Source organism: Geotrypetes seraphini, chromosome 4 (assembly GCF_902459505.1).
Source record: "Geotrypetes seraphini chromosome 4, aGeoSer1.1, whole genome shotgun sequence".
Classification (NCBI taxonomy): Eukaryota; Metazoa; Chordata; class Amphibia; order Gymnophiona; family Dermophiidae; genus Geotrypetes; species Geotrypetes seraphini.
This window is the reverse complement of record NC_047087.1, coordinates 315,988,754-316,014,143: the sequence shown is the minus strand read 5'-3', so window position 1 is coordinate 316,014,143 and position 25,390 is coordinate 315,988,754. Positions and strand designations below refer to the sequence as shown.

The window sequence follows — 25,390 nt, the reverse complement described above, 5'->3', positions numbered from 1 at the left end:
GGATAGATGCTACTGGTCTATAGTTGGTTGCTGAAGTTAGGGGTAGTTTATGATTTTTTGGGATTGGGGTGATTATAATGTGACCGTTTTTTGATAGGAATTTTCCGTTTTTGAAATTGTTGGACATATGAGTCCATAGTGTTATTTTAAAGTCTAAAGGGGCTGCTTTCATTATGTTGGGTGGACAGGGATCTAGGATGCAGTTTGATTTGGTATATTTGTTGTAGAGTTTTATGAAGTTATTCCATTCTAGGTCCTGAAAGGAGTTCCAATACATGTCCACTGGTGTTTCGTTTTCATGTATGTTGGCTATTTGCTGTTCATCTGTGTTGTTTGTTGGGCAATTGTTCCTTAGGTTCACAATTTTTGAGTTAAAGTGTTGTGCTAGATCGTCTGCTGATGGAAGTTTTATGTCATGCGTTGATTGACTGTGGCGTGTGGTGTCAAATACATTTTTTACTAGATTGAACAATTCGTGAGTGTTAATTCCTTTTGAACTTTTGTTGGATGTATATATTTTGGATGAGTAGAATTTTTTCCTTTTTTCTTTTATCAGTTGTTTATATTCCTTTATGTTTGATCTCCAATTATTCCTGTCGGATATTTCACCTGATTTGTTCCAGATCCTTTCTAGTCATCGTATTGATTGTTTCATTTTTTGTAGTTCGGAGTCGAACCAGTTGTTATATTTATTTGAGCGGTTTGTTCTGTTTTGTTTGGGGGCTATTTTGTCTAGGATAGTTGTGCTTGTTTTTGACCATTGTTCCCAGAATTCACCTTCTTCATTCGTCTCCTCACGCGCTTCGTAGTGGGCCCAGTATTCCTCTGGGTTAATGTGGCCCCTTGTGAGATGTTCTTTTTTTATCCTTGGGTGGGTTTTTACTTTAGTTTGGTTCCAGTTTAAATTAAAGTAATAGGTGTAGTGGTCGGACCAGATGTCGTGGTTCCAGATGCCGTTTGATATGGAAATAGTGGGATTTAGGATTTCTTTTGTGGACATAGCTACCAAATCTAGCTGGTGGCCTTTTTCATGGGTTTGTGTGGTTGAAGGGAGATTGAAGTTGAGTGAGGATAGGAAGTTTTTAAAATCTTTTGTGTCGGGATTTTTCTTGTTTTCTAAATGTAGGTTTGCGTCTCCTGCTATAATATTGTAGGACGGAGTAATTGAGTTGTGTAGGATGAATTCATAGAAGTCTTCTCTGGCCTTTGACCAGCATTTTGGCGGTATATAAAATAGAATACAGGAGAGGTACTCTTCTAGGTCCTTATTGCTAATCTTGCATGCTAGTGTTTCTAGTTGGTTGGTTATCTTGGAATCAACTAGTTCTAGTTCGAGTTCTTCCTTGAGGATGACTGCTAGTCCTCCCCCTCTGCGGTCTTCACGGTTTAACATGTGAATTTTGTAGTTATCTGGTATTAGGTCATTTAGTATTGGATCCTGCTCCGCCCCCCTCCCGACACAGGAAAGCAGACTTTTGAAGAAACCTCTTCGGAGGCGCCTGTTTCTCCTCCGGCCCCTGCATCGAGAGAGGAGCGTGGGAGCCCTGCTCCGCCCCCCTCCCGACACAGAAAAGCAAACTCCTTGAAGAAGCCTCTGCGGAGGTGCCTGTTTCTCCTCCGGCCCCTGCATCGAGAGAGGAGCGTGGGAGCCCTGCTCCGCCCCCCTCCCGACACAGGAAAGCAGACTTTTGAAGAAACCTCTTCGGAGGCGCCTGTTTCTCCTCCGGCCCCTGCATCGAGAGAGGAGCGTGGGAGCCCTGCTCCGCCCCCCTCCCGACACAGAAAAGCAAACTCCTTGAAGAAGCCTCTTCGGAGGTGCCTGTTTCTCCTCCGGCCCCTGCATCGAGAGAGGAGCGTGGGAGCCCTGCTCCGCCCCCCTCCCGACACAGGAAAGCAGACTTTTGAAGAACCCTCTTCGGAGGCGCCTGTTTCTCCTCCGGCCCCTGCATCGAGAGAGGAGCGTGGGAGCCCTGCTCCGCCCCCCTCCCGACACAGGAAAGCAAACTCTTTGAAGAAGCCTCTCGGAGGTGCCTGTTTCTCCTCCGGCCCCTGCATCGAGAGAGGAGCGTGGGAGCCCTGCTCCGCCCCCCTCCCGACACAGAAAAGCAAACTCCTTGAAGAAGCCTCTTCGGAGGTGCCTGTTTCTCCTCCGGCCCCTGCATCGAGAGAGGAGCGTGGGAGCCCTGCTCCGCCCCCCTCCCGACACAGGAAAGCAGACTTTTGAAGAAACCTCTTCGGAGGCGCCTGTTTCTCCTCCGGCCCCTGCATCGAGAGAGGAGCGTGGGAGCCCTGCTCCGCCCCCCTCCCGACACAGGAAAGCAGACTTTTGAAGAAACCTCTTCGGAGGCGCCTGTTTCTCCTCCGGCCCCTGCATCGAGAGAGGAGCGTGGGAGCCCTGCTCCGCCCCCCTCCCGACACAGGAAAGCAGACTTTTGAAGAAACCTCTTCGGAGGCGCCTGTTTCTCCTCCAGCCCCTGCATCGAGAGAGGAGCGTGGGAGCCCTGCTCCGCCCCCCTCCCGACACAGGAAAGCAGACTTTTATTGTTTACTTAAATACCACTTGTCATATCTCGTGCAAGCTGTGTGCTCTCTAGCTAACATAACTACATACTCAACTACAACTCTTATTACTAGCAACAGTAAATTATTCAATCCTCTTCAACTTAACTGTTTACTCTCTGGTTCCTTCCTTTTCTACCTTCTAGCTTCTCCTTCTCTAATTGCTCCCAGTTGCCCCAACAACAACATTTCGGTTCCAAACTCCTGACTTAGCTCTATCATAATTGACCACCTCAGACTTCAACTCAACAGTAGGACCAAACCGGGACTTGATAGTGAGTCTCCCCCTAATTCATTCGGCCCATCGCCTCAAACCCCCTCCCCGCCATGCTTCCAACTCTTCAAGCCGCCACCTTCCCCGCCCCCCCCACCCACCACTTTACAAACCACCCTTCCGCCCACTCCCACCACTTCCCCTACACTCCTTACAACACTATACTTCACCATCCCCATTATTACAGGTCAAGGCAGATACGGCGATCTCTCCCCCCAACCTAAAAAAAGCCGTTCCAGAAACCCTGCCAACCTCATCCCCATACTCCTCTCCCCACAAGCCCCCTCCCACAATACACTCAAACTGGCACTCATCAACGCAAGATCAGTTAACAATAAATCCTTTCTCTTACACGACCTCATCTGTGACAAAACTTGGGACGCCCTCATGATCACTGAAACCTGGCTCCAAGACAATGATGGGATAACACTAGGCGAACTATGTCCTTCAGGCTACCAGGCCCTAGCCTGCTCACGTACCTCTGGAAAAGGAGGTGGCGTGGCCACCATTGTCAAGACCTCCGCCACACCAAAACTGATAAACTACATTAATATTCCCTCCCTAGAAGCAATTGCATTCACCATAGGCCACAAACAAAAAATCGCCCTGTTACTCCTCTATAGAACCCCAAACACCCCAGCAGATACCCTAGAGACCCTCCTCGAATTCATCACCGAACTATCCATTTCACACAAGCACGTGACTATCCTGGGAGACTTCAATTTCCCAGACTACCCCGACACTTCAGGACAAACTGACAATTTCCTCTCCTCCCTCTCTGACCTAGGATTCCACCAAGCGATAACAACCCCCACGCATTCAGCAGGCAACATCTTAGACTTGCTCTTCACCCTCAATGACCCAACTACAGAGCCCCAACAAACTTATACCTCCACACCTGTCCCATGGTCTGACCACCACCTCATTGAATTCGAACTCCCACTCGATACCACCTTAACCCCACGTAAAGATCCTACCCCTCCTACCCTACGTCAAATCCCTAATTCAGTCAACCCTCAAGCTATGGCCGCAGGTATTCGCACCCTTAATGAAACCTATACCCAACACCCCCACTCAATTGACCTGGCAGCCTCCACTTGGCACTCCAACATCCAATCCCTCTATAATAACCTTGTCCAGACAAAAACAACCCAAATAATCACCAACAAAGCACCTGCTCCCTGGTACACTAATGACCTCCGTTCCATAAAACGATCACTAAGAAAAGCAGAAAGGATCTGGGTCAAACATCCGTGCACAGAAACCAAAACCCACTGGAACAACATATCCATCACCTACAAAACAGCCATCGTAGAAGCAAAAAAGACCTACTATTCTCGCCTCCTACAACAAGCCCCATCTAGATCTAAACAACTGTTCACCCTCACTAACCAACTCTTCACTAACACCCAAAGAAAAAGTCACAGCAACCAAACAGAACTCGATAGCGAAACCCTCTCGAACTTCTTCCAAGCCAAAATACAAACCATCCGAGATAATCTCGACGCCAACACCAAACCCACTCCTACTCAGCCCCAGCCGATTCAAAATACCCCCTCTTCCGCCGCTCTCTCCCAATTTCATATGGCCACTCATACGGAGGTTCTCGAAACCCTAAGAGAACTCAAACCCTCAAACACCACCCTCGACCCCTGCCCGTCTACCCTCCTACTGTCCACAGAAGACGCCATGGCAGAATCCATCCTCCCCATCATTAACACCTCTCTAACCACGGGGACTGTTCCCCTCAGCTGGAAGTCAGCTATTATCAAACCCACCCTTAAAAAACCCACCCTTGATCCAAACGAACCTGGCAACTATCGCCCAGTCTCCAACCTCCCATTTGTCTCTAAACTCCTTGAACGAATCGTGCTCCACCGACTACACCCTTTCATTGAAGAACAAGCTGCTCTATCCCCAGCCCAGTCCGGCTTCCGAAAAGGCCACAGCACAGAATCAGTACTCCTTGATATCATGGATGACAGCTGGTCAATTCTCGACAAAGGCAATGATGCCTTACTAGTACTACTTGACCTCAGTGCTGCCTTTGACACAGTCGACCACCACCTCCTCACATCTAGACTCTACGACCTCGGAATCAAAGACACAGCCCTCCAATGGATCACCTCCTTCCTCCATCAAAGAACCCAGACTGTCCTTCTAGGGACACATAAATCTAGCCCCAAGCCTATCAAATATGGTGTTCCTCAAGGAGCCCTTCTATCCCCCCTCCTGTTCAACCTCTACATCAGGCCCGTCATCGATATAGCGCAGAAATATAACATTAAAATCCACTCTTATGCAGATGACATCCAGCTGCTCCTCCCTCTAGGCGAGAACCGGCAATCCCAAATTGCTAACCTCCAACACTGCCTCACTGACATGAAAACTTGGATGTCGAACAACAAACTTCAACTTAACGCCTCTAAAACCGAACTCTTATGGATCAGAAAAAAAAACACCAAATACCCACGTCCTACACTAGCATGGGACTCCACTCTACTAACAGCAACAGATCAGGTTCGCAGCCTAGGAGTAACCCTAGACGGACACCTATCCCTATCTGCCCACATATCCCAAGTAATCTCCACCTCCTTCTACTACCTTCGCCAGCTGAAAAGGATCAAACCCTACATCTCCAAACCTGACCTCACCCAACTCCTCTACGCATATGTCCTCTCCAGAATGGATTATTGTAACTCCCTATTTAATGGACTAACCAAAAATAATCTCAAACGCCTCCAACGGGTCCAAAATGCAGCCATCCGCCTCCTACACAACATCAACTACCACGATCCCATCTCCCCAGCACTCCGTGCTGAACACTGGCTCCCAATTAGCCAACGATGTGCTTTCAAGGCCCTGGCAATCGCCCACAAGAGAATTCATTCCACCACCCCCTCCTACATAAAATCCAAGCTTCCCATCTACACCCCCACTCGCACCCTCCGTTCAAAATCGGAGATACGTCTATGCACCCCCCCCGGAAGATCCCTCCTCACAGAAACAGCCCGCAAACGATCCTACAGTCACTTCATTCCACACCTCTGGAACCAACTCCCTCCCCAACTCAGACAACAGAACTCATTATTAACATTCCGCAAATTGGTAAAGACCCTCCTCTTCAACTAAAGATCACCTCTGTCTCTCCCCCCCCCTTAAGCACCCCCCTCTCCTCTCTCCTACCTTCCCCCTAAATTCCAGTACAGTCATCTCTTAGTCTATCCTCGGACAAACTGTACCTAATCTCACTTAACTGTACTTAAACTAACTACTTATATTTGAACTCTACTCTTAAATTGCTGTATTGCCTGTACTTAAACTCACATCACAGTCTTGTAAGTCCAATCATCCAAACCTGTTGCACTTCTTATATGTCTAATTACCCTCAATTGTGTATGTTCACTTGTAGACCGTTCTGAGCTACTGGGAGGACGGGATAAAAATCTAAAAAAAAAAAAAAAAATCTAAAAAAAAAATCTAAATAAATAAATAAATCCTCTCCTGATAGTAGCCATGTTTCCGTTAGAAAGAGGCAGGCTATCTTTTTGTGGACGATCCAGTCTTTGATTAAGAAAGCTTTGTTCCTTACTGATCTAGTGTTAAGGTAGGCGCAGGGAATGGAGGTAGATGTGTTGAGTGTGGTGGGTGTATTGATTTTGATGAGTTTTATCTCCCTTGGTCTTTTTTTGAGAGTACGGTGAGGTCTGTTATTACTTGTGATCGTTTTAATATGATTTACTCTTTCTTCCTGTTGGTTAATTAGGAGCCTAATTGGTGTATCAGGTTCGTGGGCGGAGTGTGGCTTTAGATGGAGTGATATAGTGTTTTTCACGTTGTTGCATAGCAAATATATCAGTAGGATTGATAAGAGCTTCATGATTGCTGATTTGGAATCCTTCTAGTATTGACTTATGTTGGTTTTCTGTCTATGCAGGCTTTCTGTCTTTGTCAATAAATGCTCTTGTAAAGGATTGCGAATAAATTATTATAGGATTGTGGAGGATTTGAATGGGGTAATAGTCGATGATTGGCGGGGGGGGCGGAGCAGGGCTCCCACGCCGGCCCGGTCGAGCAAGTTAGTGAAGGTGCTGTGCGCTGGATCTTTTCAATATGGTGTCCTTCTGCGGGATCGGGGGGGCGGAGCAGGGCTCCCACGCCGGCCCGGTCGAGCAAGTTAGTGAAGGTGCTGTGCGCTGGATCTTTTCAATATGGTGTCCTCCTGCGGGATCGGGGGGGCGGAGCAGGGCTCCCACGCCGGCCCGGTCGAGCAAGTTAGTGAAGGTGCTGTGCGCTGGATCTTTGCAATATGGTGTCCTCCTGCGGGATCGGGGGGGCGGAGCAGGGCTCCCACGCTGGCCCGGTCGAGCAAGTTAGTGAAGGTGCTGTGCGCTGGATCTTTGCAATATGGTGTCCTCCTGCGGGATCGGGGGGCGGAGCAGGGCTCCCACGCCGGCCCGGTCGAGCAAGTTAGTGAAGGTGCTGTGCGCTGGATATTTTCAATATGGTGTCCTCCTGCGGGATGTCCGGGGAAATCCAGAAGCCGTTAAAGCCTTATACCATTTCTCTTTCCTGGAAGCCACTCTTTCACTCTTCAGGCCACCAGCAGATGAGTGAGGTAAACAGGCTGCCTTTGATGGCTCATAAGCTTTGCCTAAGTGTGTGTAAGTTCAGACTGGGGCAAAGGAAGCGGCTCAACTTCGCGGGAGTCTGCTGAATGCCCAGGCTGGATAAGAGGAAGCAGTTTGGGTCCCATGTTAGTAAGGAACTAAATAAACTGCTTCTCTAACATGGTCTGGAAAGAAGCCGGCAAGGATGGATCCGCGTCTGAAACCGGACCACCTGCTTTGGCTTTAGGTTCCTTCGAGGTAGTGTGAGTGTGCTTCGACCTGGGAGTCTCAGACACTTTAATCACCACCGGCGGAACCGACTTCTGAGCTATCTGACTTGAGGAACCAGGGGAAGATACAGCAGATGACGTTGAAGCAAGAGCCGCTGCAAACAACGGTCTGACGAGGCTCCAGGTGGAAGCAGTAGGCGCAGAAGGAGCCTTGGTGGGAGTCGAGGCCGAAGATGCATTCGAAGTCGAGGGATCAGGAGAAGACTCCATCTCGAAGAGCTTGAAAACAGCGACGCTTGAAAGCACGAGGCTGAAGTGTTTGGCAAGGCAGGCACGACCTAGGATGATGTTTCGGCCCAAGGCACTTGAGGCAGCGTCCATGAGGGTCCGTACGAGAGATCGCGTGCTAACACTTGCTACACCTCTTGAAGCCCGTGGCAGGCCGGGACATAGAAGGAAAAATAGCCGCCGCAAAATCGAAGCCCTCGGGCTGCGGCCGAGCGGCCTGTCCCGGAAAACGAACGGAATAAGAAAAAAATATTTATTTATTTTTTTTACTAAAAATAAAAGAAATAAACTAAAACAATGATTCATGAGGAACACAAACCACAGTTGAGAGAAGGCACAAAGGAACGAAGTTAAACGCAGAGAGTCAAAGACGGACTTCTCGGCTCCGCGGAAAACTGAGAAGACGTGCCCAGTGCTGGGCGGGAAGGCACTCGCGCATGCGCGGTGCGGGCGACTCGAAACTTCGAGTTTCTTCAAGCAAGTCTGCTTGTGAGGCGTCCGCATCCGGGCTCCGTCGAAGATGTCACCCATATGTGAGAATACCTGCCTGCTTGTCCTGGGATAAAGAAGTTAATTGAAATGGCTCAAAGAAAACATACTTATTTGCTTGGTGATGCACAATACACTTACAAGGGTGACGCAAGTAGAAAGTAGCCTCCAAGGCTAAAACTCCTGGCTTAAGTAATAGAAATTCATGCCTACGCTTCTGCGTCTCACGTGATAAATCTGGGTACATCTGCATTTTATGGCCAAGGAATTGTTTCTGTCTATTTTTAAAGAATAGTCTCAAAATCCATGATTTGTCTGGTTGCAAAGCTACAGTTATTATCAAAGTTGCTGGAGTAGCAATTTCTTTATCTGACGTCTCAAGAAGAGCTGAGACGTCCATAGCTTCTTGGTTTAATACTCCTTGATTTTGGGATTGATCTCTTGAAAGTAAATAATAAACATGAGAAATTCTGATTCTTTTATCAGTAATTGTTTAGCATTTTTTCAATGAGCTGCTATAAGGTCTTTGTATCAGGTTTGTACAGGTAGACTGCAATATACACTTTCACAACTGCACTCTATCTAAAACTGTGGCTGAACATCAATACTTACCACATCTGCAAGACTGTCTTCAGAAGACTCCTCCTCCATGCTTCCTATGATGGTAATCATGTTTTCACCTGGACACCATAAAATTTGAACTGTTTTAAATATTTGTTTTTCAATACAGCAAGCTATTTTATCTAAGTTGGCACAACTTTTCTGTCAGAAAAGGAAGGAGGACAGAATAAAGCTTCTTTGGGAGCTATATAACACTTTTGTTATTTCTTTGGAACACCTTGTCCATTAGAAATGAGGACAGTGTTGAAGGGGCACCTTCAAAAAATATTGGATGCTTATGGCTTGCTCCAACTTGCTAGTATTAAGGAGGAGTTCTGCAAACTTAAACAGGAATTGAATACAATCAAAGCAGCTTTCATCACTCCACAAAATCGTACCAACTTACCACCTCTACCTCAAAGAATAAAACCACCCAGGAATAAATGGGTCACAGTAGGCACAGGAAGACTGCGACATGTAACACAGAAACATCCACTTTCACAAATATTACCTCTATAGAATTCCTTCTTTCCACTACTGCACTGCAATACTCAAGAAAACAGAAGAGAGGTGGGACTGGAACTAGTGAAGGTAACTCGAGAGAGAAAGTATACCCTAAGCACAAATAAAAAAAGTCCCAAACAGAAAACTATTGCTGTTGTGGTTTCTATCATCGGAGGCATTAACCTTGGAATACAGAGTGAGGAGACCAAAATAGTGAAATGTCTTTCAGGTTCCTCAGTGAGTGTTTAGGCAAATACTGAGTACAATAGGAAGAAACTAAGGATTCTAACACTGATGCTGTTATCCATCGGGAAATAAATGACCTAGCCAACAACTCCACACTTGCAGCGCAGAAAGCTTTTCAGTAGCTTAGTGAGGGCTTGAAACCTTTTGTAAAGACTAGCTTTTTCAGAAGTACTGCCTGAATGTGAAAAGGGAGAGCACAGAATAAAAAACACAGAGGATTTTAATAGATTGCTCAAAGCCTGGTGTTATCAAGAAGGCTTTAAGTACATAGGTGGCTGGGGAAAGACAAGAGACTATATTGTAATGATGGGTTATATCTTACTATAGCAGGAAAAAGAATCCTTGCTGAGAAATTTAGACAATATGTTTCTAGGCATTTAAACTAGAAAGTGGGGGTGGCATAGGTAGGAAATACAATTATGGAGGCCACCCCCAGCAAAAGACAAAATGTGATGGTAGTACAGATAATAAAATAAACAATATTAGCAACTCATTTCTTCGCAATATAACAGGAAGTGAAATTAAACATAAACCTATACGAAAAATAAGTTTACCACTGAAAGTTCGCTGGAAAGCGATTACCACAAACACTTGCAGTCTAAGCAACAAAGTTCATGATCTGCAAGCTCTGATGTTAGAGGCAGACCTGGATATTGTTGCTATCACAGAGACATGGTTCAATGACTCCCATGGATGGGATGTAAACATACTGGGATATAATCTTTTTAGGAAGGACAGAGATGGTCAAAAAAGTGGAGGAGTAGCTCTCTAAGTAAAGAATGATATCCAAGCGACTGAAATGCAGGGGACCTGGGGAGAGGAAGAAGCGATATTGATCACTTGGAAAAGACAAGATGAAACTTCTATCTACGTGGGTGTAATAATAATAATAATAATTTATTTCTTATATGCCGCTATACCATGAAGTTCGAAGCGGTTTACAATAAAGATACATTTGACAGTACATGGGATAGAAACGGTTTACAATAAAGATACGTTTAGTCAGTACATGGGATGCAAGTGGTTTACATTAAAGATTCATTTTGTCAGTACATGGGATACAAGTGGGTTACAATAAAGATATATTTTGTCAGTGCATGGGATGCAAGTGGGTTACAATACAAGTGGTTTACTATCAAGGTGCATTTTGTCAGTGTAAGGGATACAGGTGCGTTACCATAAAGATACATTTAGTCAGTACATGGGTTACAATAAAGATACGTTTTGTCAGTACATGGGGTGCAGGTAGGTTACAATAAAGCTACATTATGTCAGTACATGAGATTCAAGGTGGAAAGTATAATTAGTTTCGGGCCTTGGAATTAGGGGGCGAGGTGGAAGGGTCATGGCGAGGAAGAGTTGGGTATGGGAATTTGTTAAACAGTCGAGTTTTCAGGGATTTTCTAAAGTCTGCGTATGTAGTGGCCTCAAGTATGGGCTTTCCAAGCCATGTGTTCAGCCTAGCTGCCTGGAATGATAACATTCTATCTAGAAACTTTTTGTATTGGTAAGATTTCAAGGAGGGGTAATTAAATAGGTTTGTTCTGCGAGTGCTCTTGTTGGACTCTTTTGGGGGAGAACTGGGAGATTAGGTAAGCTAGAAGAATCCCAAAGACAGCTTTGTAGCAAAAACAAGCAAACTTGAAGAGGACTCTGGATTCTGTGGGTAACCAGTGGAGTTTCTGATAATAAGGGGAAATGTGTTCCCATTTTTTTAAACCATGGATTAGTCGGATCGCGGTGTTCTGAATTAATCTCAGCTTGTTGAGGTTCTTTTTATAAGCTCCTAGGTATATGATGTTATAGTAATCTAGGGCGCTTAAGATGGATGATTGTACTAGTACACGGAAGGACTTTTTATCAAATAATTTTTTAATAGTGCGAAGTTTCCAGAGGACCGAAATACATTTTTTAAACAGTAGATTTGTGTGGTTTTCCAGGGTTAGGTGTTTGTCAAGTGTTACCCCCAGAATCTTTATGGTTTGGTCAATTTTGTATTCTCGGCTCTGTAGATTAATTGAATTTTCTTTTATCTTTTCGTTGGGTGATGCCAGGAAGAATTTAGTTTTTACTGTGTTGAGTTTCAGTTTGAAGGCCATCATCCAGCGCTCTATTTGATTTAGGATGTTGGTTAATAAGTTGGAGAATTGTGACGTTAGGGCGGTTAGTGGAATCACTACAGTAATGTCATCTGCGTAGATGTAGAAGGTGAGCCCTAGGCTTTGTAGCAGGTTTCCTAATGAGCTGAGGTAGATATTGGGGATAGTGTTGGGGATAGGGGGGAACCCTGAGGTAATCCGCAGTTGTTATTCCAGCTATGGGAAAGTTTGTCATCTTTGAATACCTGGTAGGATCTGTTCCTGAGGAATCCCTGGAACCAACTGTGAGCGTAGCCTGTGATGCCTGTGGTTTCTAGGCAGTTCAAAAGAATGGTGTGATCTACTAGGTCAAAGGCACTATTTAGGCCCAGTTGTAGGATCATGGCACTGGTACCTTGGGTGAGGAGGGCGTAAAGGTGGTTAAGTAGTGAGGCCATGATTGTTTCGGTGCTGTGACCAGGTCTAAAGCCTGACTGGTTGTTGTGCAGTAAGTTGAATTTGTCTAAATATGAGTTTAGTTCAGCATTTACTAACCCTTCCATTATTTTGACCGCGAGAGGGATATTTGTGATAGGTCTGAAATTGGTTAGCTTGTTGGGTGGTTCTTTGTTGTACTCCCACTCCACAAAAAGGGCTGCAGGACAGAGACAGCAAACTACAGACCAGTGAGTCTCACGTCTATAGTGTATAAACTCATGGAAACACTGATCTTGACACAATCCTAGACGAAGAAAAACTGCGTGATCCACACCAACACGGGTTCACCCAGGGTAGATCCTGCCAATCTAATCTGATTAGCTTTTTTGACTGGGTTATAGACAACTGGACGCCAGAGAGTCACTGGACGTGGTATATTTGGACTTCAGTAAAGCATTTGATAGCGTCCCTCATCGAAGATTACTGAACAAGCTGAAATCGATAGGATTAGGAGACACTCTAACTACATGGGTTGGGGATTGGCTGAGCGGTAGACTTCAGAAGGTGGTGGTGAACGGTACCCCATCCGAAGCATCGGACGTGATCAGTGGAGTGCCGCAGGGCTCGGTCCTGGGCCCGATTCTATTTAACTTATTCATAAGAGATATGACGCAAGGACTTAGAGGAAGGGTATCACTGTTCGCCGACGCTGCCAAACTTTGCAACATAGTAGGCAAAAGCTTATTACCTGATAATATGACACACGACCTACTGTTGCTGGAACAATGGTCAACTACTTGGCAGCTAGGCTTCAATGCTAAAAAATGCAAGATAATGCACCTGGGTAAGAGAAACCCGTGTAGAACTTATGTACTAAATGGTGAGACCTTGGTTAGGACCACGGCGGAATGCGACCTAGGGGTGATCATTAATGAGGACATGAAGGTTGCCAATCAAGTGGAGAAGGCTTCCTCCAGGGCAAGACAAATGATGGGGTGTATCAGCAGAGGTTTCGTCAGCAGGAGACCTGAAGTTATGATGCCGTTGTACAGAGCCATGGTGAGGTCTCACTTGGAGTACTGTGTTCAGTCTTGGAGACCACACTTCCGAAAGGACGTGCTGAGGATCGAGTCGGTTCAGCGAACGGCCACCAGGATGGTCTTGGGGCTCAAGGATCTCACGTATGAAGAAAGATTTAAAAAATTGCAGCTGTACTCACTTGAGGAAAGAAGAGAACGGGGAGATATGATTGAAACATATAAGTACATCATGGGACGCATCGAGTCAGAAGATGATATCTTCTGGCTCATGGGACCCTCGACCACCAGAGGGCATCCGCTGAAAATCAGGGGAGGGAAGTTTCATGGCGACTCCAGGAAGTACTTCTTCACCGAAAGAGTAGTGGATCATTGGAACAGACTCCCACTCCAGGTGATAAAGGCCAGCAGCGTGATGGATTTTAAGAGAAAATGGGATACTATCCAAGACTGCGACCCAAAAAACTTCATCTCCCACTGGAAAAATGTATCCACCAACATCCTTGATGATCTGGCACCCCTACAAACCAAAACCAGAACCAGCAGGAACCAATGGTTTGATAATGAATTACTCCAACTCAAAAGACAGTGTAGAAGATTAGAAAGAAAATGGAGAAAAAAGAACCAAGATCAAACAAAAACCGACTGGAAAAAAATCAACAAACAATACAAAAATCTACTAAAAGATAAGAGGAAAAGCTACTATACTAATCTCATAGGCACGGAAACCCAAGATTCCAAAAAAATATTCCAAATCCTGAAAGAATTAACAGACACCAAACCATACACTACCACCACGAACACACCTCCACCATCACCCACCCTCTTAGCAGAACACTTCAAGAACAAAATCACCAACACCAGAGCCACACTCATCCTTAACCCATCCCATCAAAATCCAATCACAATCCACCCTACAGGAAAAGAGGCAATCGCAGCAGACAGAATTTGGACTCAATTCCCTAACATACAATGGTCAGAATTCAACAAATTCTACAAAAAATACAGCCATGCCTCCTGTGACCTCAACCATTGCCCCTCATATCTCCTTACCACCTCTAGTGTAAAATTCCGCACCATAACTCTACAATGGATCCAATTCACGCTCACAGAAGGCACATTCCCTGCTGACCTCAGCGAAATTGTCATCACCCCAATCCAAAAAGACCCAAAAGCACCACAAAACCTCCCATCTAACTTTAGACCTATAGCCTCAATTCCGCTATATGTCAAAATTATAGAAGGCCTAGTAGCCAAACTCCTCACCAATTACTTAGAGGACCATAACCTACTCCACCCCATGCAATCAGGCTTCAGAACAAACTTCAGCACAGAGACACTACTAGGCTCCCTTATGGATACCGTCAGACAACAACTTAGTACAGGGAAAAAAATGCTACTCATACAACTGGACCTATCGGCGGCATTCGACCTAGTAGACCACAACATCCTTCTACAGATCTTAGATGCAATAGGCATCTCAGATAAAGTATACTCCTGGTTTGAAGGATTCCTAAAACTCAGAACCTACAGTGTAAAATCAAACAAAGAAAAGTCAGAATCCTGGTCAAACCCCTGCGGCGTACCACAAGGATCTCCACTATCCCCTACCCTCTTCAATCTCTACACTGCTTCTCTAGGAACGCATCTGGATAATCTAGGCATAACCTCCTATAGTTATGCGGATGACATCACCATCCTCGTCCCGTACGATCATTCTAAACCTACCATGACAGACAAACTTCACCAAACACTTGAAGCAGTCACCACCTGGATGAAAAATCACAAACTTAAACTAAACCAAGACAAAACCAAATTCATCCTCCTAGAAAATGACAAGATCCAAACCACAACCAACCTAGACATAAACGCAACCAAATATCCCATCCAAACCACCATAAAACTACTAGGCATGACCATAGACAGATGCTGCACAATGCAACCGCAAATAAATAAAACAATTCAAAAATCATTCGCAATCATGAGAAACCTGAGACAAGTCCGAAAATTCTTTGAAAGAACACAATTCCAACTTATAGTACAATCCCTAATACTAGGTATATTGGACTACTGTAACATACTCTTCCTTCCATGTCCTGCAACTACGATAAGACAACTCCAAACAATCCAAAATACAGCTTTGAGACTCATCTACTCATTGAAAAAACATGACCACATCACTGAAGCCTTTATCAACTCACACTGGCTCCCAATCCAAGAAAGAATCCATTTCAAATTCTACTGCATATTATTTAAAACCCTACACGGAGACAGCCCATCATACCTGAACAATCGCCTCATCCAAGCACCCAGTACCAGACACAGAAAAACGCACTCCCCATTCATACCCCCCCCAATCAAAGAAGTAAAAAGAACAAAACTACACGACGGCCTCCTAGCCACTCAAGCCGCAAGACTGGACAACCAGATCTCCAACCTTCTGATGACCACCCCAGACTATAGGACATTCAGAAAAGAAATAAAAACCACACTTTTCAAGAAATTCCTGAAACAGCAATAACAACACGACCTCTAAATGCTCTTAAGATCTACAACTTACCTCTCTAGCTAATCATTGTAATTCTGTCTTTTTTAAATTAACCTTTTGTAATCCGCCTTGAACCGCAAGGTAATGGCGGAATAGAAATCCCTAATGTAATGTAATGTAATGTAATACTCACGTGGGATCTTTAAGGGAGTAAATTCAGGGGAGGGGATACTTGGAATGGGCAGACTTGGTGGGCTATAGCCCTTTTCTGCTGCTTTTTTTTATGTTTCTATGTTTTTAATGGGTGTTATTACAATTTGACCTAAGTTTTTTGGAAATATTCCCGCGGTTAGTTGTAGGTTGACCCAGTTGAGTATTTATTTTTTATTTATTTAGATTTTTATCCCGTCCTCCCAGTAGCTCAGAACGGTCTAACAAGTGAACATACACAATGGAGCGAAATTAGACATATAAGATATACAATAAGTTTAAATATTTGGGCATACAAGACTGTGTAGTAGCTGAGTATACAGCCATTAAGAGTAGAGTTTAAGTATAAGTAGTTTAGTTTAGTACAAGTTATTTGAGTTTGGATACAATTTATCAGAGTACAGACTGAGAGAGGGCTGTACTGAGATTTAGGGAGAAGATGGACAGGAGAGAGAAGAGAGAGGTGGGGCTTGAGGGGGGGGGGAGACTGAGTCTTTGAAGATGTAGTCTACATACCTCTGACTCAATCACAGCAAATTTATAAAGATCTGATTGCAGATATCTAAAAGTTTGGAAAGAAAGAGGAGGTGCTGCTGTTGGGTGACTTCAATCTGCCTGATGCAGACTGGAACGTTCCGTCTGTAGAATCGGAAAGAAGTAGGGAGATTGTGGATGCCTTTCAAGAGGCTCTGCTCAGACAAATGGTGATAGAACCCATGAGGGAAAAAGCGATACTAGATCTGGTCCTCACAAATGGGGAGAGTATCTCTAATGATCGAGTGGATGCCCACGTGGGAAATAGCGATCATCAAGCGGTTTGGTTTGATATAACAGCTAAAGTGGAAGGCAGCCACACAAAACTCAAAGTCCTAGATTTCAAACACATGGACTTTAGTAAAATGGGAGCGTACCTGAAGAAACAGTTGTTAGGATGGGATGACATAAGGGAAGTGGAAAAACAGTGGTCTAAGCTGAAAGGAGCAATAAAAATGGCTACTGACCTTTAAGTGAGAAAAATAAATAAAAACAAAAGAAAAAGGAAACCGAAATGGTTCTCTAAACTTGTTGCAGAGAAAATAAAGGCAAAAGAGCTGGTTTTCGTGAAATATAAAGATACCCAAGAAGAGGAGTACAGAAAGGACTACCAGATGAAAGCGAAAGAAGCCAAGAGAGAGATACGTCTGGTGAAAGCGCAAGCGGAAGAGCATATGGCTAGGAATGTAAAAAGGGGAGACAAAAATTTTTTCAGATATATTAGTGAAAGGAAGAATAAGAAGAATGGAATTGCAAGACTAAAAGATGATATGTATTGGTATGTGGAGAGTGATGAGGACAAATCAAACATGTTAAACAAATACTTCTGTTCTGTGTTCACGGAAGAAGATCCTGGAGAAGGACTGAGATTGTCTGGCAAAGATACACACAAGAATGGGTAGATACCGTGCCATTCATAGAAGAAAGTGTTTATGAACAACTTGAAAAATTGAAGGTAGACAAGTGATGGAACCGGATGGGATCCATCCCAGGATATTGAGGGAGCTCAGAGAGGTTCTGGCAGGACCTATTAAAGATTTGTTCAACAAATTTTTGGAGACAGGAGTGGTTCCTGGAGATTGGAGAAGAGCGGATGTGGTCCCTATTCACAAAAGTGGTCACAGAGATGAAGCGGGGAACTACAAGCCGGTAAACCTCACTTCAGTTATTGGAAAAATAATGGAAGCATTGCTGAAAGGATAGTGAAATTCCTAGAATCAAATGGGTTACAGGATCCAAGGCAACATGGTTTTACTAAAGGTAAAACCTGCCAGATGAATCTGATTGAATTTTTGATTGGGTGACTGGAGAATTGGATCAAGGGCATATGCTAGATGTAATTTACTTAAATTGCAGCAAAGTCTTTGACACGGGTCCTCATAGAAGGCTCTTGAACAAACTTGATGGGATGAAGTTAGAACCCACAGTGGTGAACTGGATGAGAAACTGGTTGACGAACAGACGACAGAGGGTGGTGGTTAATGGAATTCGCTCTAAGGAGGGAAAGGTGAGTAGTGGAGTCCCTCAGGGATTGGTGCTGTTCAATATGTTTGTGAGCAACATTGCTGAAGGGTTAGAAGGAAAAGTTTACCTTTTTGCGGATGATACCAAGATTTGTAACAGAGTAGACACTGAGGAGGGAGTGGAAAACATGAAAAAGGATCTGTAAAAGTTAGAAGGATGGTCTAATATCTGGAAACTAAAATTCAATTAATGATTCAAAATGTTGTGTGATCGTGACACCGAGGTACCCTCCTCTTCAAACCTAGCATGCACCCATAAAAAGGGAGAAAAAGCCTCAGACTAATGTAGCAGTATAGAACCAAAAGGTACAAATCAAAACTGCTTTTGATACTTTCACTGGCAAAAAACTCCCTCACAGAACAGCTCAGGCAGACAGGGGGCGAGAAGGGATGGGGGGCAGTTGGGAAGAGAAAGGGAGAGAAGTTGGAAATTTAAAAAGGAGAAGGATGAGAAAGAGGGCGAGATTTGAGTGGACAGAGGCAAAAAAGGAAAAAAGTTGAAAGGGAAAAATCAATATGTTGGAGACAGGGACTGGAGCAAGAGAAAAGGAGAAAAAAATGGACAGTAAACACTGGAAAGAGAATTAGAAGATAGACAAAATCAGAAAGAGAGACTGTACAAAATTATCTAATCCCAAAGATTTCATAATTCTTCTTGGGTTTTTATCCAACAGCATTGAAATCCCTAGCTACTACTAAATTCGAAGTAGCCAGTGGTAGAATCAGTTGTTGAAGAGTCTTAAAAAATTCATTTTGGTTCGAATTAGGGGCATATACGTTAAACAGCGTCATGGTAGTATTTCCCATGCTCATTTTCACATGTACCCACCTGCCGTGAGAGTCTGATGCCTTTAATTTAAATGAAGCAGAGCAATTTTTATTCACTAGAATAGCAACACCCGCCTTTTTCCCTATAGCTGAAGAGAAAAAAACAATGTTTGACCCAACCACCTTCCAGTTTTTTAGATTCAATATTTGACAGATGAGTCTCTTGTATATAACAAATATCTGCATTTTGCCTTTTTAAAAATAGTAATGCTTTTTTCCTTTTTATCGGATGATTCAGACCATTAACATTCAAAGATAATATTTTAAGATCCATTTATATTTTCATAGTACATTGTACCCAAAATCCAACATTGAATAAATTGTAATAATACCTTTTCCCAATACGCAAAATAATTTATAACACTTACCCAACCCCTCATTGTATATCTCCCCCCATCCCCTCCCTCCCTCCCCCAATTAAATACGAAAACTTGGAAACGCAGATTGAGGTTAAGTATAAAATAACTCCCACAAGCTATTACGTTAATTTAAAATCAGCTACTACCATTAATTCATTCAATTAAATCAATTAAACAACTCATCTTAAACAAACAAAAACTCCCTCATTTAATCTTTACTAATTATGATATTCTTATATTCAATTTGTGTAAGTTTTTCCTTTCATAAATCTATATAACTTAAATTAATTAGACCTCCAAACATTAAATATACAAATTCATTCTCATCTAATTATTACTGATTAGTATATCATAATATACACTAAATTATTAAATTATCATTATATTCAACTGAAAAGGATATATCCTAGCCTAAATTGACATCCCTTAAATTATAAAACAATCTATTTATATCTAAAAGGAAACCTTTAATCTCTTGCATCAAACATCTAATATAATAAAATGATAGGCTGCGCATGCGCACTAAAAAAAACGTGTTCCCTGATCCGTCGCGAAAACACGAATGCGCATGCGCGGGTTTTACGTCACAGCCACATCACAATACGGAAGTTTCTTCACACGCTGACGATCGCCTCCACAAGCCTTCTCCCAGCCAGCCAACGATCGCCTCCACAAGCCGGGACTGGGGTACAAAGACCGCCTCCTCCCCCCCCGGGACGAACCGAAAAACTGACCCCGCCGCCCGGGACCCAAGTCCTTTGCCACCCCACCCTTCCCTACCCGCGGACCCCAGGAGGAGTTGGTTTCCGTGTAAGCCAGATCGTCGTCCTCGCCCCCATCCCCCCCGGCGCACACGAACCCCTTCACGCGGTCTGACCGCTACCCTTACTCCCTTGCAGCCCCCCTTCATGCGGTCCTCACAAACCTCTCGCCTCTAGCAGCGGCCGCAGCACTCTACACACGCTGCTTCGCTGCATTCAACTGCCCTGATTGCTCCACCGCGTCCCTGATGACATCATCAGAGATGCGGCAAATCAAATCAGGGCAGTTGAAGGCCGTGAAGCAGCGTGTGTAGAGTGCTGCGGCCGCTGCTACAGGCGAGACATTTGTGAAGAGTTGCTGCTGACCAGGGGAGCAGGGAAGAGAGACCGGGGGAGCAGGGAAGATGTGCTGCTGAGCGGGGGATCAGGGAAGAGGGACAAGGGGAGCAGGGAAGAGGTGCTGCTGACCAAGGGAGCATGGAAGAGGTACTGCTGACCGGGGGAGCAGGGAAGGTGTGCTGCTGACTGGGGAAGCAAGGAAGAGGGACCGGGGGAGCAGGGAAGAGATGCTGCTGACTGGGGAAGCAGGGAAGAGGAACCGAGGGAGCAGGAAAGAGGTGCTGCTGACCAGGGAAGCAGGGAAGAGGTGCTGCTGACTGGGGGAGCAGGGAAGAGGTGCTGCTGACCGGGAGAGCAGGGAAGAGGTGCTGCTGACCGGGGGCGCAGGGAAGAGGTGCTGTTGGAACGTGGTGGGAGGGAGGGGCGTAAAAATGGGTTTGGAGCTAGGGCTGAAAATAGGGCACATGTGAGGGAAGGAGGCTCTACTAGCACCCGTTAATGTAACGGGCTTAAACACTAGTTAGTTAAATATAAGGAACCCCATATCAATTAATCACAATAGCAACGCAAAAAGGTTATTTTAGTAAATTTCAGAAAATCTGGGGACCATTAACAGATTTTTGTAATGAATGATTAACTTGTCCCATGATAAGATATTTGATTAGGGGGGAAATGGGTGGGCTTTACTTGTTATTTCATAATACATGATTATTTGAATAGTTTCATAGTAATGATACTTCTATGTATTATTGAGTAGGGAGGGAAGGGAGGGGAGGTTATTCTATTCAATAAGAATAATTTATATATTAGATTTCTTATATAATATTTAAAATATTACAGAATATTAATTTGTAATGAAATGTTATACTTAATGCATATATGAGAGTTAATCAAGTGTGTATCTTTAAGTTCATATGAGTTTAACTGCTACACTTGTTGTAACGTGCAAAAATGAATAAAGAATTTAAAATAAAAAAAGAAAGAGAGATTGGGACTAAAAGCAAAATGACCAGACAACAAAAGGTAGAAAAAATAATTTTATTTTCTATTTTGTGATTACAATATGCCAGATTTGAAATGTGTATCGTGCCAGAGCTGGTTTAAACAGCAAGCATGAACTAGGACCTAAAAGAGAGGAAAAGTTTTTTTTATTTATTTTGTAGCCGGCGTGGGGTTGGAGAAGTTGTAGCCCTATATTTCTACTAAGACTAACCCCCCTCCTTTGCTGGCACGCAGCATGGGTTTTGGTGGCCGCGGCAATTGGTCCGAAGCTCATAGAAGACTTGTTAGCGTCAGAGCAGCCGCCAGCGCTGGGGCCCACACTGTGCATCAGCAAAGGGGATATCTTAATTAAAAATCCAGCCTGCGACTTAGCCTGTGTTTTAGATTTTGGTCTCTTATGTGGTTTCAGTTTGACACCCCTGCCCTAGAGGAAAGGAGGGACAGGGAAGATATGATTCTGACGTTGAACTACTTGAAAGGTATTAATGTAGAACAAAACCTATTGCAGAGAAAGGAAAATGGCAAAACCAGAGGGCATAATTTGAAGTTAAGAGGTGGTAGATTCAAGAATAATGTTAGGAAATTCTTCTTTACAGAGAGGGTGGTCGATGAATGGAATGCGCTCCCAAGGGAGGTGGTAGAGAAGAAAATGGTGACAGAGTTCAAACAAGCGTGGGATGAACACAGAAAATCATGAAAATAATGGGTATACATTGTAAAGGAACCAAGGCCAGTACTGGGCAGGCTTGCACAGCCTGTGTCCCGTATATGAACATTCAGTTGAGGATGAGCTGGGGAAGATTTTGATGGCTGGGATGGTTAAGATGGGCTGGAGTGAGCTTTGATGGAGACTCCAGTAGATGTAACCTAAGCACACTATTGGACAGAGCTCTGGATTTATGGCCCAGAAATATCTAAGAAAAAGGACCATTTAAACCAGGGGTGTCCAACCTGCGGCCCCGTGAAGTATTTTGTGTGGCCCCGGTCGAGGGCGATGCAGTGTTTTCCTCTGCTGCCTCCAGGTGTTTACTGTCTTGCCGGCTCCCTCCTCTGTCTTGCTGCAGCGTTTACGTGTTTGTGCGGCCCCAGAAACATTTTTTTCGGCCAATGCGGCCCAGGAAAGCCAAAAGGTTGGACATCCCTGATTTAAACTAATTAATTAATTTATGGAGCTGAATGGTTGGACAGACAGAATGGACCACTCGGGTCTTTATCTGCCATCATTTATTATGTTACTATATAAACTGGATGGAGTCAGTCCAGAAGAAGGCCACTAAAATGGCCTAAGGCATATAGGGACAGACTTATACATCTCAAGAGCTATACTTTGGAGGACAGGCAGGAGAGGAGAGATATGATAGAGATATATAAATATCTATATGGCATAAATGCACATGAAGCAAGGAAACTCCAGAATGAGAAGGTATAACTGTTACAGTTATGTGCATAAGTGCTAGCTGTGCATTAAAGAGGCGATAGTCTCAGAAGTAATCTAAGGAAATACTTTTTTCTTTTACAGAAAGGGTGGTAGATGAGTGGAAGAGGAGATAGTGGATGCTGTGGATGGGGCAGACTGAATGGGCCATTTAGCATAGTTACTTACCATGATGGGTGTTATCCGGGGAGAGCAGGCAAATATTCCCACATGTGTGTGACGTCATCTATGGAGCCCGGTACAGACAGTTTAAAAGGGGTACTGTCACTAAGTTTTGAGAAACTTCGCGACTGCCCGCATCATGCATGCGCAGTGCCTCCCCGCCGGACGACCGTGGCACCTCAGTTCCATAAGCAAGCTAAGAAGCCAACCAGGGGAGGTAGGAGGGATATCAGAATATCTTCCTGCAGTCCCCGGATAACACCTGTTACAGTAACTGTGCTTTATCCTATGCAGCAAATTTTCACATGTGGGACTCCCTGGCTTACTGCAATGGGATGGAGGGAGAGAAAGCCATTAAGAACTGCGCATCACACCACTCCTCAAATAGACGCCAAACCCTCACATAAGCACAAGAGGTGGAAAACCTCAGGGACCCCAAAAGAGTTGAGATCACTTTATCTGAATACCCCTTCTTACCTAGGCAACGCCTTTCAAGAGCCAAGCCATAAGACAAAAGGGACCCGGATAGAAAATGGGAATAGGACCAACCACCAGATCCACATACCACGGTCATCGAGACCAATCCAAAACTGCAAGGCCTGGATGGTGAATTATGTGGAGAAAAACTATGCCCACTAATGGCCACAGAGGGAACACATACAACAGCCCCTCCATTGGCCATGGCGGAACCAGAGCATCCAGGCCCTCGGCATGACCGTCTCTGCGACAACTGAAGAAGCAGGGTGTTTTGAGTCTGACACTCATGGCTTTCAGGTCCATGAGGAGCTGACCACAAGACTACACTATCAACTGAAAAGCCACTGGGCTAAGACACCACTTGCCAGGATCTAGCATCTGACAACTGAGGAAGTCCGCTTGAACATTCTCCACTCCGGCTATGTGGGAAGCTGATATTTCTTGAAGGTGCGACTCCGCCCAGACAATGAGCAGAGTTGCCTCTTGTGCCACCAAAGTGCTCCTGGTGCCCCCCTGATGATTGACATAGGCCACCGCCTGAATTTGTCTCCCAGGTATGTTATTGGAAACAGTACATTGACGGTATATTTTTCATATGGGGGGGGATCCCATTCTGATTTGGACAGATTTTTGACATATTTGAACCACTGTGATCAGAACATCCAGTTCACGATGACGTATCATTCTAATTCCATTAATTTCTTAGATATTCAGTTACATTATGACAAGGGACAGTTCAATACTTCTATATTTCGTAAATCTACTGATACCAACACAGTACTGCACTACCGTAGTTATCATCCCAAGCCCTTATGTAATAGCATACCTACTGGTCAGATGCTCAGGCTAAAATGCCTATGCTCTTCTAGCAATGATTTCGAAACTCAGAGCCAATTTATGTAACATAGATTCAGCCAACGGGGTTACCCTACTCATGTGATTAAACGCGCGGTGAAGCGCGCTTCTCATGCTAACCAGCAGTGGCTCCTTTATCCTAAATCATCTCATGAGGTTTCAGATTGTAGGATCACATGTGTGTTACCGTTTCCCCTCTGTCTACTCATATACAGAATATCATCAGCCGTCATTGGCATCTATTGAGTTACCATCAGGTATTCAACAACAGACCTAGATTTGCCTTTAAACATGGTAAAAATTTAAGGGAGCGTTTAAAGCATCGTGATTCCACTCCGGTTTTTGCCAGTGGTGAGTGTGGTCACACTGCTTGTGGTCAATGCCGGTATTGTCAGTATTCTTTGAGCACTGATAAAGTTTTCATTCCCAATGTTAATATTTGGTTTTCTCTTCAATCCAGTACAAATTGTAATTCCACCCAGGTTGTCTACGGGATTTTTTTGCCCATGTCAGAAACTTTATATTGGCCAAACAAAAAGAGCCATTAAAATCCATATTGCTGAACATCTTAGTTGTATTAGAACCCTTAAGAATGAGACTCCGTTGGTAGAGCACTGGGTTCAATTCAATCATTCTTTATCTGATTTGCGTTTTTGTGTTCTCAAACAGCTTGTTGTCAACTCTGGGGGGGATATCTCTCGCTTACTTATGTATCAGGAGCAACGGCTGATTTTTACATGGCAAACTGTCATCCCCAACGGTCTCAATAAAGAGATTGAGTATATGGTTGTCAGTTGTCAAGTTTCAAGTTTATTAGGTTTTTATATACCGCCTATCAGGGTTATCTAAGCGATTTTTACAATCAGGTACTCAAGTATTTTCCCTCTTTGTCCCGGTGGGCTCACAATCTATCTAACGTACCTGGGGCTATGGAGGATTAAGTGACTTGCCCAGTTGTCTTTCTCTTTGGATCCATTAAAGTTAATTTTGTTTTGGCTTCAGCTGCTACTTATTGCCTTGCCTTTTTTCAGTCTCCATACTGCTGGGTGTGGCAGCCGTGTATT

The 25,390-nt window shown here is 44.3% G+C and overlaps 1 protein-coding gene across 5 annotated transcripts in view; it reads right to left on the bottom strand.

Moving 5' to 3' along the window:
• Nucleotides 1-25,390, bottom strand: part of ENO4 (enolase 4) — a 249,582-nt gene that overhangs the window by 7,427 nt on the left and 216,765 nt on the right. For all 5 annotated transcript variants that reach the window (XM_033943107.1, XM_033943106.1, XM_033943104.1 and 2 more), the window contains one exon: nt 9,063-9,130. In XM_033943107.1, coding sequence (XP_033798998.1) covers nt 9,063-9,130 — 68 coding nt within the window. The remainder of the gene's footprint in view (nt 1-9,062; nt 9,131-25,390) is intronic.